General features: G+C 36.5%; 2 protein-coding genes across 2 annotated transcripts; both read right to left on the bottom strand.

Annotated features, from left to right (window-relative positions):
* Positions 1-2,944: 2,944 nt before the first annotated feature.
* On the bottom strand, positions 2,945-5,779 carry LOC115929005 (N-lysine methyltransferase SMYD2-A-like). The gene is made up of 3 exons (XM_030997020.1): positions 5,425-5,779; positions 4,916-5,024; positions 2,945-3,529 (listed from the first exon to the last, which is right to left on the bottom strand). Exons 1-3 carry the CDS (start codon positions 5,559-5,561, stop codon positions 3,446-3,448), a joined length of 330 nt encoding a protein of 109 aa, XP_030852880.1. The 5' UTR covers positions 5,562-5,779; the 3' UTR covers positions 2,945-3,445.
* Positions 5,780-6,662: 883 nt separating this feature from the next.
* On the bottom strand, positions 6,663-14,800 carry LOC105441143 (histone-lysine N-methyltransferase SMYD3-like). Its single transcript, XM_030997019.1, has 6 exons — positions 14,552-14,800; positions 13,338-13,398; positions 11,931-12,298; positions 7,921-8,023; positions 7,284-7,394; positions 6,663-6,791 (listed from the first exon to the last, which is right to left on the bottom strand). Exons 1-6 carry the CDS (start codon positions 14,731-14,733, stop codon positions 6,696-6,698), a joined length of 921 nt encoding a protein of 306 aa, XP_030852879.1. The 5' UTR covers positions 14,734-14,800; the 3' UTR covers positions 6,663-6,695.
* Between the last annotated feature and the right edge of the window lie 1,317 nt (positions 14,801-16,117).

Raw genomic sequence — 16,117 nt, 5'->3', positions numbered from 1 at the left:
TTTATGTTAATATTGTAGTGTAAGGACCCCAAGGGAGAATAATAAGTGTTCTATAAACACTGCTGAATTTGGCTTTCCACCGATTTTTGTCTATGTACATGTATAAATATTTCATTTCATATTTTACTATGTATAATATTTGTATCTGATTTCTGAAAGAAAAAAAAAACAAACAAACAAAACAACAACAGACCAAGATTTTTTGAGATCTATTAAATCAAGTTTTTTTAAAGAAAAATAACAATAGTAAAGCATGATTGTAGTAAATGCAATAGGGCTTGTATCGTGCTTTCTTGCAAGTGGTGATTAGATACTGGGGATGGCCAGCTTCAAGAAAATGTGTTAGTTTCTCACTGTTTTCTGTATTTTTCTAATATTTCCATTGCTGCAGGTTTGGAATGATTCATCTGGATACTTCATTATCAATCAGCCGAACATCTTCAGAAGACTGCTGAAATATTAAAGCTCAGTTTTAGAGCGGCTGCTGTACACTCCTTAGACTAGAAAGCGGGAACGTCAGACATTTCCAATTTTATAAAGATAATTCATTGAGACACAGATAACTAGATTTGGTGATCTGATCTGATCTGAATGACGAAGAAATGATCGCTAGATGGTACTTTACAAACAATCACAACTGTTTACTGATCTATTTGACCACTCGGCTCATACAGCTCGGCCCTGTGATCAAGGGGAAATAGTGGTTAAAATTGACGGTGATTGGATGGTGCCTTTTTAGAAAATCTGCCACAAAAAAACGTAAAGAAAGAGAAAAATTCTGACAAAATCAAGAGGTGATCTGCTGCAGATCACCTAATTAATATATGAAAATAGGCAATTGAATATTTATATTTGTTACAACAAAATGATCAAAAATAAATTTCAGAAAGTGAAGTCTTTCAGTTGTGAATCTATGTTCATTTATTGATTTCATTATAAGCTCGTGGATGTACTGAAAGCCTTGAAAGTGGGGAAAAAAGACGAGATTAAAAAGTAGCTCACAGAGTGAGTGAAAGAAAGTGTAGTTTCGGTTAACTTGGAACCCCGGCTAATTCTGTTTTAAATAAGTTTATATTTCCCCGTGTACATGTATATCTACAGGTGTACTAATTTTATTATGTATTCAGAACTGAAGGGAAAAAATGAAACGAAAAAGGAAGTGAAAGAAGAGTTAAAAATCAAAACACAATATGAAGAGTGAACAATAATATTGGAAAAGTTAGAAAAATTGAGACAAGGAACGGAAGGTGAGAAATAGTAAACAAAATTAAGAGTGAATGGGAAAGGGTCAAAATAAGTGAGAAAGAATGACTGATGAGGAGTCACCAAGGAGAAGAAAATGAAAGTGAGAAAGAATGACTGATGAGGAGTCACCAAGGAGAAGAAAATGAAAGTGAGAAAGGAATATTGAAAGTGACAAGAAAAGAGCATGAGGAAAATGGTCAAAAGGTGAAAAATTATGCGAATGATAATTTCAATGATTGGAAAAAAGTTCACGTTATAAAAGATAATAGGATGAGCACATGACAACCCTTGATGCAAGATTGATGAGTTATATTGGTATGATGGAATTTATTGAAAGGAACTAAATCTGCAGTCTGTTTGACTTGTTAGTGTGTCCATCAACTTTCATTTTCACTCTTGTTTCTTTCACTGTACATGTGTGTAGTTATGTGGTAAACTTGTCCTTGTACAAGACTTCTATATATCCATCTCCTCTGATTCTCATACTTTGAATGAGTTTTGTTTACTCTTCCTCTTCTCGTGTCTCCACTTCCTATAATTCCTTTCTTACAATTATGACTGACATTGTGTATTTCTCTGATACCAAAATTGCATCTGAATATCTCTTGCTCTCAATATCTGATCCAATTGTCTCCCCCACCCCTCTGTCCTTCTCTCTCTCTCTCTCTCTCTTATACTCTAAAAACAAATACATATTTTTTAAAGCATAACAGTTCAAGATTGCTGTTTATTTATTAAAGCATGATTATACAGCATGTCTGTGTACAAGTAAAGTGTTCTTCACATAAAAGACATTAAGTGGAATTTCGATTATTGTGTATCATAAATAGGTGCTGTTTTTTCTTCTGTTTTCCATAAGTTTCCAGCTTGAGTGACATAATAATTTATTTTAAAATACACCTGTAAAAAGATAAACAAATACATGTACAATCTTTTTAGAGTTCCTTTGAATGGCGTCAGACTTTGGAAGTACCAATTATCTCTTCAATTAGAGGAAATTTTCTCTTTTACTTGTTGACAACATATTTCTGACCTAGCATTACCCCCCCCCCCCGATTCAAAATTCTCTAGCAACAGAATGAATGGTATATCTCTAGCCATTATATTATTTCTCAAACATTTTTATTCCTAATTTATTTAAACTTATTTATAAAGGATGACAATGTCGGCCAAAGCTGTTTTTCACATTGGTCCTGTATGGTAACATACAAAATAACAATGAAATAAGGCAAAACATAAAAACATCTCTCGTGACCTTGTAGCAGAATAACCCTGTGCTAAACAAGTTATCCAATAAAGTCTCCTACTACTACTACTACATATATCATCAATAAACCAGAACTATAACAAGTAATATAAGCACTCACAAGCAACTCCCATAACGATATATGACTAATTAACGACATGCATAGTACATTTTTATTCAAATGGGTAAACAATATATACAACACATGTATATAAACATTCATGGCATCACTGGTTATTTAGTACATCAATGAAAATACAATTGTTTAAATGAAGAAATAGACGTTGAATGAGGTAATGGTTCCAACACCTCCTTGAATAGAACTGGGCCCTGTTTAATTAAACTTGTTATCAATAACAACTGCCACATAGCCTATCTATGACAAATTTGCTCACAGCCAATCAAATGCAAGGATTTTAGTAGCTTGTAACATGTTATTGAAAACAAGTTTTATGAAACAGGGCCCTGGTGTTCAAAATTCTAAATGTACAAGAAATAAATTAAGTAATAATAATAATATTCGGTTCTTGTATAGCGCATATCACATTACATAACGTCTCTATGCGCGTCCAAAGAGTTTTGGAAATATTATTATCCTAGCTTTAGCTCCGGCAGCCGTAATTAATCAGCGCACAGTGCATTTCAAGGAACAACGAGTCCTACACATTTACCCAACTGGGTCGAACAAACTACAATGACTACATTTCGAATTAATTGTATGCATACAAGCTTCTCAAACTTGTTTAATATGTCTCTTCTTGTTTCCTTTCGATCTTATTCTCACTGTTGATCTGTCCGTCCATCTTCAGTATTTCCCGTGTCATCTACTGCTACAGAGAAATTTCTCGTATTTATGTTGACATCAGTAACTGACGCTAGACATGACGTGTTATCTGCAGTTACAGACAGAAGGGGTGACCTTCGGGAAAGTTGTTAGCCATGCATTATCTACATCTACAGATCAAGTAGTTTTTGCACGAACGGTGTCATCATGAATGAATGCTGTGGACCATGCGTTACCTCCAAAACACTCTTTGCCTGAAAAAAAAAATGAAATTTAAAAAAAATAAATAAATAACAAACACCTTTGGTATCAAATTAACCTCCTCCTAAATCAGAAGCACAAAAAGACAGGAAAAGTTTAAGGAGAGTTTAAAGCGAGAGATCATCAACAAGTTGATCACAAATATAAGAGACATTTTTTTCATACAAATTGATGACATAAAAGGATGCATTTATTGGTTTGATGTGATGAGAAGAAGATATTGATCTACATCATCCTACATGTTCCTCGCATGCTAACAAGGTCACTTCCTCTAGATTTGTCTTTATGTAAAAGCATGGATTAAAGTAATTCAAATTCCTTCCTTATTGATTGTGAACTTGTTCATCTATTGTCCTAGCTAATTTGTATCAATGCTACTAACACGATTTAGGTTATGAATAAGAATGTCCAGTAAACAACAAACTTGCTTATCATTTACTGGGGGTTTATGAGCCTTTTTCAGCCCAAACAATTATGTATAAAGCTTGTTCACTTGTTCTATAACAGGGTGGTCAAATGGGATGGGGTACCTCAGATGATTCTGGATTTCACTGTGTATCGTATATGGCATTTAATCATCATCGTCCCCACCCCCAACCCATACACACCATCCTTACAGATAAACTAATGCCTGCACTTACTTAAAGGGATAGTTGAGTTCTTGTTTAAGACCGCAAATGCCTTCGAAGTGCATGGTTTTTGCTCTTATTTTTTATTTATGACATTTCTAGTGCCCTTTTAGTATCTGAAACTGATATGAAGGTAATTTTAGACCCCCAAATGTGTGAATTTAGATTGAATACGATCATACCAATTCACCTCAACTTTTAAACAAGTACGGTGATCGTTAATTAATTGATTAGTTAATAATAACAATACTGGTTGTGCGTATTATAACCAACACGTAAAAGCCAACAAAAAGCCAATATTTACATTGACTGGAATATAAAACGAATAAGGCGCTATCTCGCTTTTCAACGGCTGGTTCAAAATTAACCATATATTTATTTGTAGGGCACCAGAAATATTAGAAATTGTTATATGTATGGATATTTCAGCCGTCTCTTAACTGATTATTATCAAACAAAGATGATTTTGTCATCTAAATTGTGTATTCTTTCAAATTTGAAACTCAGTTTTTCATTATCTCACAAAAAATATTTCGAGTAGTGCCCTCTGCAACAAAACTCAACTATCCCTTAAATAGTAAACGTAAATAAATGCACAATTCTACTCTTCTACTCAGCTGCAAAGTCAAATGTTGTCAAAAGAGCTGAATGAAGGAAAAAAGGGAAACAATTTCTGTACAAAAATGAAAATAACCACTATTGTAGTTTTCATTAGAAGACAGTCCCACCAATTTATAGGAAAATAGTTACCTCTGTGAGATATTTTCTGGCCTCCTGAAGTCTCCCCATTTGAAGCAGTACATTACCCATGCCCAGGAGGTGAGTCCCCAGCGAGGCACTGTATGGTCCATAGTGATATCTAAATCAAATAACATACACATTCAGTCATAAAACTATGGTTTTGCTAAATGTACAGTGGGTTCTAGGACAATTAGCCCCTAGACAATTACCCCTCAAGGACATTAATACCCCTGCAAAATTACCCCCTTGTACAATTACAAATGCATGGCATCCACCCGTATCTTATTCCTTAGTATATTCCAGCAAGAGTTTACCACACAACGCCAAACGTCATGTGTTAACAAGCATTATTAGGGGGAAGATCTGCTGAAATATCACACTTCCTCTGTCTGATCAGTGTTCATAAAAGCTTAATTAATGTACCATTTACAGTCTGTTCATTATTAAAAAAAAAACACACATCTAATCTGAATAGCACTAATTGTTCTGTGTCATGTGTATAACGAACCCGTTATTACCTTAAAGACTCTATGTTCAGTTGTCCCATCTCAACGGATTTTTCCCATTCTTGTATGTGTACGCATGCTCTAATTGCCCCTTGTCTGATCTTCACCAGGAGATGATGATTTGCTAGAAGACTGTTGGAAGAGTCCATCAGCTTTAGGTAGGGTTCACACAGCTGTAGCACTTTGGTCCAATGTAAATCTCACCATTAAGAAAGAGTCAACCCATATGCAATGAAAACCAATTGAGATGGGGACAAAAAGCATGGAAGAATGTATACAGACAAAATGAGAGGACACATAATAAGGGAGAGAAATACAAATGTGATATTACTGGAAATAAGCAAAGTGAATACCGGTAAAGAAAATGGGAGGACTAACATGTAGTCAGTGAGTTGGGAATATAGAGGAAAGAGTATAAGAGAGAGAGAGAGAGAGAGGGGAAGACAGACATATACAAGTAGAAAAATGGAAAAAGGAATCGAGATAGAAAAATAAAGTACAATGAAGGATATTTGTATAATGTAAATTGAGCAAATAAAAAAGCGACCTAAAAACTTATTGACAGGTAATATGGCAATATACAGTGCGTCCCAGAAAAAAAACGAGAATATTATCAATGCTTTATCATAACTTACTCACATTTATAATTCATAAATGACACATATTTGGAAAGCTGAGAACGTCCTCTATTATTTAATGCAACTCATATGATGCATATTTCACGCATGAGTGATTAAAATCAATTTGAAGAGAGGAAACCAACAAGTTATTTGGCGAATTTACGAAAGACCTAACTCCGTTTCATTGACAATCAGGCCATGCATGAAGTCTTTAGTCTTCGGCTGATTGTCAACGAAACGGAGTTAAGTCCTTTGTTAATTCCGTTTGTTGCTACGGCAGGCAGCAAGTGAAAACGAATTCGTTTAATAAAATTATGGAAATGCAAGCACTACTTTAAACAAAAAGAACTTTGTTATTCCTAGCTCATTTTTCCTGATTGAGGTGTCATATGAAAGGGCGGTAACTCAACTTTCTAGAAATGTTATTTTCTCTTTGACATTCAGATACCGTCCGCCAAATGACTTTAAATTGAGTTTAATCACTCATGCGTGAAATATGCATTATATGAATCGCATCAAGTGAAAGAGGAGGATCTAAGCTTTACCAATATGTGTCACTTATCAATTATAATTGTGATAAATTTATGATAAAACATCGATAATTCTCGGTTTCGGTTTTTCTGGGACGCACAGTATACTCATTTTCTAGATAAACTTGAAATGTCAACAAAGGATATCTTGTAACTCCAATAGATCCTGTATTTGCTCCCAGGATTTATTCAGACGGCCTCGGAGATCTTCACCTAAACCTTCATCTGCCTGAAATATACAGAAAACATTTAATTAGAATGTAAAAAAGATTAGCTTGACAATAAGAAATGTTATATTATGTGAAACAATTTCTATATGGACTTTGGAAATCAATTATTATCCAGTGCATTACTGAGAATAGATTCATGCAGGTATCAACTGCCTTGGCTAAAGTACGCATGAACATAGGATACTTGAGAGTTATATCATTATTTCAAATTTGAGTAATAATAGAAAGTAAAGCAGTTCGTGGATCTTAGTATTGCCAAATATATTGTGTAACTACTTTGAACATTGGAAGTGATAATGGTGCACAATGATTAATGAAACCGCAGACCTTATCCCGAGACCATCAATACAATTCAAATTCAAAGATATCTAGTACATGTAGTTTAAAAGAAAACTACCTACCGGTATACTACTGGAGTTTTTATTTTCAGGATATTTTGCAGCATTTGAGAAGAGTAAAACAAAGAATGAAACTGTAAAGTAAAGACTCACATTGATTTCTTCGATGCATTTCACACACTTGCAGGTGAATTGATATCTCTCTTTCAGGTCAGCCTGTCTCTTTTTAGTTGGGTCCATGATATCTACATAGGTGATTGTACACTAAAAACAAACGAAAACCGGTTGTAAGGATCTTAAATTATAAGCACATGTTATTGTTATAATACATGTACAAGTAAAACCATCATGTTTTTCAAGTTCATAGATTTGATTGATTCTTTTTCATATGACCAGACTTACCAGCAAATTTATGGATGTTGACCATAGTGATATCTTCCAAAATTGTGACAAAATTATGTCTAAAGAATCTTAAGAATATACATCAGTTCTTCATAAAAGCTGAAGCGTCCTTCACTGCAAAATCTAGAACTGATATAATCGTATCTTTGGATTCCCACATATAAACTGAACCATTTGGGTGTGCTGATTAAAATCTTATAAACACTGGTAGACTAACCCTGAACATTTGTATGGTGAAATGAGTTGGTAATGATCCTGACAGAATCCATATAAAGCAACAGTCAATTACATTTCTTAAAAAATATTTAGGGTATTTTTTTTCAAGTGCATATCCAGAACATAAGGAATAAAATAAATGTGGTATTTGAGAACAAATATGTGGTCTTACCTCTTCTCCTTCTTTGACATCTTTAATGGTCCTGATTCGAAGTTTTCTCCCATCACTCACCCATGCACAGTTAGGATCACAGGAATGGTTCAACATAGATGCTCTTGAAAACATAATAATGACACATTTATTTTCAAAAAAATGAATATATTGGATTGGGAAGAGACAAGGTACTAATATATTATGCCAATGGAATCATGCTTTACATACAATTAAAATGATGAAAATTATGATTGTTTAGAATTGGATGACATTACCGATAGTGATATAGTAGTTGGAGAAGAAATAGAAACCAAAATGGAAGACATTTAACACCGCCAGTTCTTGATGGATATATGTAGTGATTGTGTAAATGGCAATGAACGCAATAAATTGAGAACATATAATCTATTAAAGCAGAGCTATACAAACATAGTTAAAAACCGTAAACTACGAACAAATATCTGCCGATTTAGAATAAGTTTACATAGCCTACCGATAGAAACTGGAAGATATAGACGTCCGGAAAAAATACCTTCACATTTAAGAACTTGTAATGACTATAACTTGGGAAGGGTTTGGGAAGAATGTTATACCATAACGGATTGTACTGTATACAAGGCTGAAAGGGGGGGGGGGGTATTTCTCAATAAAATTGCTGAAATATCTGGACAGTTTAAAGATCTTAGCGATGAAGAGAAATTTGTAATCATTATGAAACTTGAGAATGAAAATATAATTGATCACTTCTGTTCTTTTTTAGAACATCAATATCGAAATTATCATTCCCATTTGTTATCTATCTTTATTGTCAAACATAGGCTGGTACGTGTCATATAATTATTTGTTATAATATTATTTATATCTCCATGGTATATACAAGCTACAATGTTTATTGTTAATTTGGGACTACTCGAGAAACTATACAACTTGTTGACTTTCTTGTTTATATAATTATTTGTTATAATATCATTTACCACTGTATATACAAGCTACAATGTTTATTGTTAATTTGCGATTACTCGAGAAACTATACCAATTGTTGATTTACTTGTTTATATATATATATATATATATATGTATTTTTAAACAAAATATTCATGTATATGAATGAAGTTTACTAATAAGATTTAATCAGTTATTCACACAACATTTGTATTTCTACAGTTCTAAATTTTAATAAAAGAGCTTGCTGAAAATTGGAACTTTATTTACATTTTGTTTCCCTTTGGAATTCGAAAATGGACACATCATTTGTTTCCAGATAATTCTTTCAGCACCTTATCATGTGAGCTAATTCTTTCAGAAAGTGTTCCTGATTACTTGTCATATAGATCAAAAGAGGCGCAACGGCTCAGTGGTAGAGCAGTAGTCCCGTAGCCGGGAGGTCATAGGTTCAAAATCAGGTCAATATGCTTGTGCCCTTGGGTATGCTACATTTACACTATGTTCCCGGCGGCGACGGCAGCCCCGTTTGCCCGAAACGTAGTGCGCCGTGGGATTTTGGCAATATTTTTCTTTTTGTTCAAGTTTTGTTATGCTACGTTTACACTATGTTCCCGGCGGCCACGGCAACCACGTTTCAGGCCACCGTGGACGAAACGGGATTGACGTGACACAACGCGGGGGACCGTATGGGCAAACGTGACAGGCCGTGATTGCCGTGGATACCGTGTCAGATTTTTAAACTGTCAAAAAATTTGCCACGGCAGTCACGGTGCGGATGAGAAACCTAGTAGGCCGTAATAAACCGGGGTGAACGTAACAAAACGTGACAGTCCGTAATAGGCCGTAACAAAACTTGGGGGTGGTCCGTAGTGGGACGGTCTAAGCGCCCGGCACGCTACGGTGCGTTGCGTTCTACTACGGTCTGACACAACGCGAGGTCTCAGAATACCATGATTGCTATTGCTTGGGAGACCTTCTTTTTATACCGCCGGCACAAACGTGCTACAAAGCTGCCCTGCGTCCACGTTTCATCCGTACAAAGCCTTGACAGAACGTGAAAAACGTGTCAGACCTTGATCAGAACGTGGGAAACGTGAGGGACCCCATCAGAACGTGACGGGCCGGGAGGGAACGTTCTGGCATCCGTGGTAGAACGCGGGCTGAACCGTAGTGCGCCTTGGAGCCTCCGGGACTCAGCATCCCCTTCCCCCCACGGCCCGTCACGGATACCGTGGTAGACCGTGAGAAAACTTGGCAAGACGTAACAAAACTTGAATCCCACGGCGCACTACGTTTCGGGCAAACGGGGCTGCCGTGGCCGCCGGGAACATAGTGTAAACGTAGCATAAGGTCTTGTCAAGTTTTCTCACGGTCTTTCACGGTATCCGTGACGGATCGTGCGGGGAAAGGGGCTGCTGAGTCCCGGAGGCTCCAAGGCGCACTACGGTTCGGCCCCGGGCTACCATGGATGCCAGTTAATTCCCTCCCGGCCCGTCACGTTCTGATGGGGTCCCTCACGTTTCTCACGTTCTGATCAAGGTCTGACACGTTTTTCACGTTCTTTCAAGGCTTTCTACGGATGCAACGTGGACGCCGGGCAGCTTTGGAGCACGGTTGTGCCCACGGTATGAAAAGAAGGCCTCCCAAGCAATAAAGTACAGCGTAGGATGCTGCTGGAAGAAGTCAATGATGAGTTCCTTCTCATCCTCCGTAGAGGTGGTGACGAACCTGGGGACTGCCCTCCTCCTAGCTGGTGCGTCTTCCTCAGCCTCCCCAGCCTCAGGTTCAGGTTCCTGTTCAGGGACTGGGTCAGCAACAGCAGTATGCTCTTCTTCATTTGGCAGGGGTGAACGGCGAGGATCTTCAGGCTGTTCCTTCTCCTCTACTACTGATGGTGGTGGGGGTGGTGCAGGACGGAGAGCCTTCGAACGTCTTGGCTTCTTCGGTGGCATAGCTTGGCCTTCTGTCTACGTATTGTAGATGCAGTAATGTGTCGTCGATTGCTCAGACTCGAATGAAGCTCCTGCCGCGCCCGTCTTTTATATACTACCTCCCGACCGTGTGCGCCGTGTCAGAACGCAACGCGCCGGGCCCGTAAACCGTCGGACGCCGGGATGCGCCGTGATTAAACGCGACAAAACGGCTACCATACACCCTGGCCTGCCGTGAAAACCGGGGCAAACCTTGGCAAAACGTGGCAAAACGGGACAAAATGCGCAGCAACCGTGAAGCAACTGTGACAAAACGTGCACTAAACGTTGAAAAGACCGTAAGATGCCGGGGAATGTGCGGGCCTCTCGTCCCACTACGGACCACCTCCAAGTTTTGTGACGGCCTATTAAGTACTTTTACATTGTGTTACGTTCACCCCGTTTTACTACGGCCTACTAGGTTTCTCATCCGCACCGTGACTGCCCTGGCAATTTTTTTGACAGTTTTAAAATCTGACACGGTATCCACGGCAATCACGGGCTGTCACGTTCGCCCATACGGTCCCCCGCATTGTGTCACGTCAATCCCGTTTCGTCCACGGTGGTTCGAAACGGGGTTGCCGTGGCCGCCGGGAACATATTGTAAACGTAGCATAAGGCATCAAAGGCTTAGTCCACTAATCAAAAACTTGCTTTCAATAGATTTAGAAAAAACAGGAGAAACGGGGGGAAAAAAGTTTGAGGAAAATTGGATAACTATAAAGATACTCACTGCGTCTCTGGGAAAATATAAAGATTTTTTTTTTTTTTAAGTTGCTCAGCATTAATTATGACAAAGTATTATATAAAAAAACAATAGTGGATAGTGAGGCAATGACGTCACAGACCCATGATTGTGTTGCCGATTTGTCTTGTGATTTTCAAAGTTTTTCATGTCATTAAAAACTCATAAACTTTTTAGTTTCTTATTAGTTATCCGATTTTGCTCATACTTTTTTTGATTGGTTTGTCTGAGTTTTCTGCTTCTATTGAAAGTAGGTTATTATTGCAGTGGACTTAATGCTGTCGATCCCCTGGTTGTTTACTTACAAGCATATGAATTCTTTCCTAGAGTCAGGTAAAACAATCATCAATCATAGTAACTGAAATCACCTCAAGTATATCCCAACTGCAATGCCAATCAGATCATTATCCATTATTGAGAAGTAATTGCAGATAGTCGCCCCAAACATCTTCAACAAGGTGCTTGGCTCGGGTAAGACATCATCTTCGTAATACTTCAACGAAAACAACAATGTCTCAAAGTCCTTCCTTCTTGTATCGCTCAGCTTCTCATGATGGGATTCCAACTGGTCTACGGTGGTTGGAAAACAATCCTCATCATCCTGAGTGCATGGAGGGGATCGTTTTTGCTTGTGGATAATATGAGATAGAAGCTGAACTACGTGTGAATATGGCAAGGGGTGTATTCTCTTCAGTGTTTTGCAGTCTTGCTTGTGACATCTTGCCCAGTCTCCTCGCTGCACGGGGTACAAACATCAAAATAAGAATGTAAGCCGTATCAAACGACAATCTAAGTTAGTCTACCAACAGCCATTAAAGGGACTTGGTAACATTGTTCAGATGAGAGAAAATGGTGCTAAGTTAGTGACTTCAATGCTAGATGTACAATTAAAGATAATCTAACAGTTTGAGTGGTAACAGACCATTATTAATGATCAAATTGCGAAAAACTGATCTATATCATTATGATTTAATTAAATTTCAGGTGAATGTAAATCGTCACAAAGCAATAAATTGGATTTATATACCATTCCAAACAATTAAGTGTTGACAGATTTTTTTAAAAGCCTGTTTTATGTCTTATTCTCATGGAAAAACGGTTGGGTAAATTACTACTGTTAAGGTATGTTGTACAGTGACGCCTTCAAACAAAACAATAAATATTTTTGTGGTTAGAGAATTTTGTGCATGTTAGAGGGTTAGTACAGTAGAAGGAATATATATATAATAAGTAACATTTCATACAAAAATTACGCATTTTTTTTTCATCAACCTTCAACAATGTTACCGGTTCATTTTAAAGATACTCGTAATCTTTAATACCTTTTTGATCATAATTATGTGTAAATATCACTTCTTTAAACTGTTCATATAAGTAAAGACATATCAGGATTGATTGATTATTTCTTTTGATTATTTTTGCATACTAGTTCCTGCAATTACCACTAATTTCAAACAACCATTCTGTCACTAATGGCCAACCATACTAAATATAACATAGCCCCAAACTCCGTAAACTTTGTCATAATTAATGCTGAGCAACTTAACTAAAAAATCTTAATATTTTCCCAGAGATGGACATATTTTACTACAATATCTCTATCTCTGGGAAAATGTTATGATTTTTTTTTAATTTTTAGAGTTATCTCAACTCACTGGGACACTGACAGCTTAGATTTTAATATTTCCATAGACTTAATTCAGGAATCATTCATTTCTTATATAGGTAATGGGTTTATGTGTTGGAGGGAACCAAAACGAAAGATTTGTTTTTACCTGACATGATTTATTGCAGTAGCTTACATCATTGCATCTGGTACACTTCTTAAGAGTTGAACTAAAAGTAAGATGAATATTGGAGTTGACTTGATTCTAGTGGTAAGCGCCTTATAAGCTCCTTTTTTAGTAACATTATTAGGTGATACGTACGTAGTAATACGTATCATCTATTGATTTCGTCAAGATTTTTCTTTATTATTTATTTATTTATTATTCTGCCATAATTTGTTTGCAGGATATCTCAAGAATGAATAAAACCATTATCATGAAACTTACCATGATGATAGATATTAGTCTAACTTAGAACTGTATGACTTTTCAGTGACTCAAAATTATCGTGACGTCATCTAGGCGCTATTTTCCCCCAAATTGTGGTATTTTATTGCTGAGACTATGGACTATGAAAAATGTGCCACCTTTTCTTTAATCAGGTGCTCAAATTATGTCGAAATTTACAATTGAAAGTTGAAATTGCAAATTCTGTAGAACTTTGCAGGAATGATAAATTTGGTCATATAGTTTCAATATATCTTCCATATCTCCATGATGATCAATGCTACACAGTTAAAACTTTATATATGGATAGACCATAATGGGAAGAGCATTTTAAAAGATCATATAAAATCTTGAACATTAGCATACATATCACCTAATTCGTCAAAGTGACGAATTCAAGTCTAGTTATTATCATTCTTGAAATATTCAAAACAGTTTCAAACCTAAACGAATGTCATTAAAATGTAACATAATGAAGTCCTGTACTAGATCCAAACAAATACCTTAAATGAAAATACAAGAGTAGATACTTTACTAAAAGTTACAAACTTATGTTGACCTCTTTTGAGTTTTGTGCAATTTGATGAAATAATGCTTGCTTTTATTTCAAAAGTTAGGATAATAATTATTAGTTTAATCATTATTAGACTTCTACATTAGATCTATATTATTATCATGACAATAAACGATTTTTAATTCAATCATAGACATAGCCTTAATAAATATTATTTAGGCCTATTCTTAATATCATATTGTCATTCAAGTGAAGTGAATGATATTCTACACTCAGTGGATTTAACCTAATTGGCCAAGAAAAAAAATATATATAAAAAGAAAGCAATTGCATTTCAATATTATATAGGACCCCTAAATTAAGCCATAAAGACCCTATCACTTTTTATTATCACATTATAACCAAAATTAAAAATCAGCACCATTTTGTGAGGCAAAAATCACAGTAGAGTCCCCTTTTGTCGTCGTGCAGTGTGTATGCATATGGCAATTCTTCAAGGATACATTGTCCCCTCGCAAATTTTGAAGTGAAGACCAAACTTCGCCCACAAGTAGCTGATTTTACAACACGCACAGATTCCATAGCAGACACCGCCATTATCATAAGTGTAAGCTTATGAAATTGCTCTTCTCAGCTCAAACAGGCACGGCCGGGCTTCAATCGCTTTCAATATGAGGCGTATAATTTCATTTAGGAGTGTGTATTATCTTTTTATCGAGTGGGAATCCCACCGGGGAATCCCCACTGACATTCATAACAGGAAGTATTATGTTTGACCTTTGCACTTGCGTTCCTTGGGAACCGTTCACCCACGCACATCTCAGCAATCCCATTCGTTATATAAGTTAAATGTTTATGATCCACCCCCCTCCCCCCTCCTTAGGGGTGGGAATTCCCACTCATAAACATTTCTTGGATAACATAACACTGGTACTGGTACTGTTTGGTACGGTCATATTTGTATAATTCACCTGCCAAATACTCGGCTCACTATAGTGTTTACCTAATGATGCACATTGGAACTCAACTTGGTGAAATATTAGAAGTACATTAATGTAAAGAAGGTCATTATGCTGTTTCTTTTCTTTCATTCTGATCCCTTACTATTTGCTATTCGTGTTTCTCCTCTCCCTTTATAGCTCCCTCATGACAGGAAACATTGGGGGGGGGGGGGGGTCGTTATTCAGAAGGGTCCCTCTTCATAATACCAGAGAAGGGTCGCTGCAATAGATCGTGGTGTTGTGGTCTAGTGGACAAGTCACCCGACAGCATGTTACAAGGTTCGAGTCCCGCCATGGCACTAATATCCTTTAATTGACAATCATCAAAGGCCAAGTCCACTAAAAAAAAAAATTACTCTCAATTTTAATAGAAGCAGAATAATCGGACAAACCATTCAAAAAAAAGTTTGAACTAAATCGAATATCTAATAAGAAAGTTATGATTTTTTGAAAAAATCTGTAAAAATATGGAACAGTGAAAATCACAAGACAAATTTGAAATTCACTCATGAGTCTGTGACGCCATGTCCTCACTATCCACTAATTGTTTTCTTTATATTGATTATATAAATTTCCTATTTTCCCCCTAAGAATCTTATTTCTTCACACCAGCATCCAAGTTAGATTAAAGGCACACTGTCCTACTTGTAGCTACTTGCTCCCCCTATATAGAAAACTTCGACAATCGGTGCCTGTTGGTCCCTCATGATCCTCTTTTTCTTATGTTAAATGAGAGCTGAGTTAATGAGATAGCCACCTGTCACAGTGACCTGGCTGGCTCGCTGGGTGGTCTAATTCCTTCTAGCTGAAGTAGTAAAGCCTGCCTTTAATAGTAATATGTTTTTGTGAGGATGCACAAATATAGAGTAAAACAAATTCAATTGAATCATGAAAAATGTGACTTTTGATAAACTATTTGGATAACAATCAATAATTGTGAATATACAATATTCAGAAAAAATATCAATTATTCAAAGTTCATAACA

Source organism: Strongylocentrotus purpuratus, unplaced genomic scaffold (assembly GCF_000002235.5).
Source record: "Strongylocentrotus purpuratus isolate Spur 01 unplaced genomic scaffold, Spur_5.0 spur5_scaffold_4, whole genome shotgun sequence".
Taxonomy (NCBI): Eukaryota; Metazoa; Echinodermata; class Echinoidea; order Camarodonta; family Strongylocentrotidae; genus Strongylocentrotus; species Strongylocentrotus purpuratus.
Note: the sequence above shows the minus strand (reverse complement) of the source record. Positions and strands in the feature narration are given on the sequence as shown.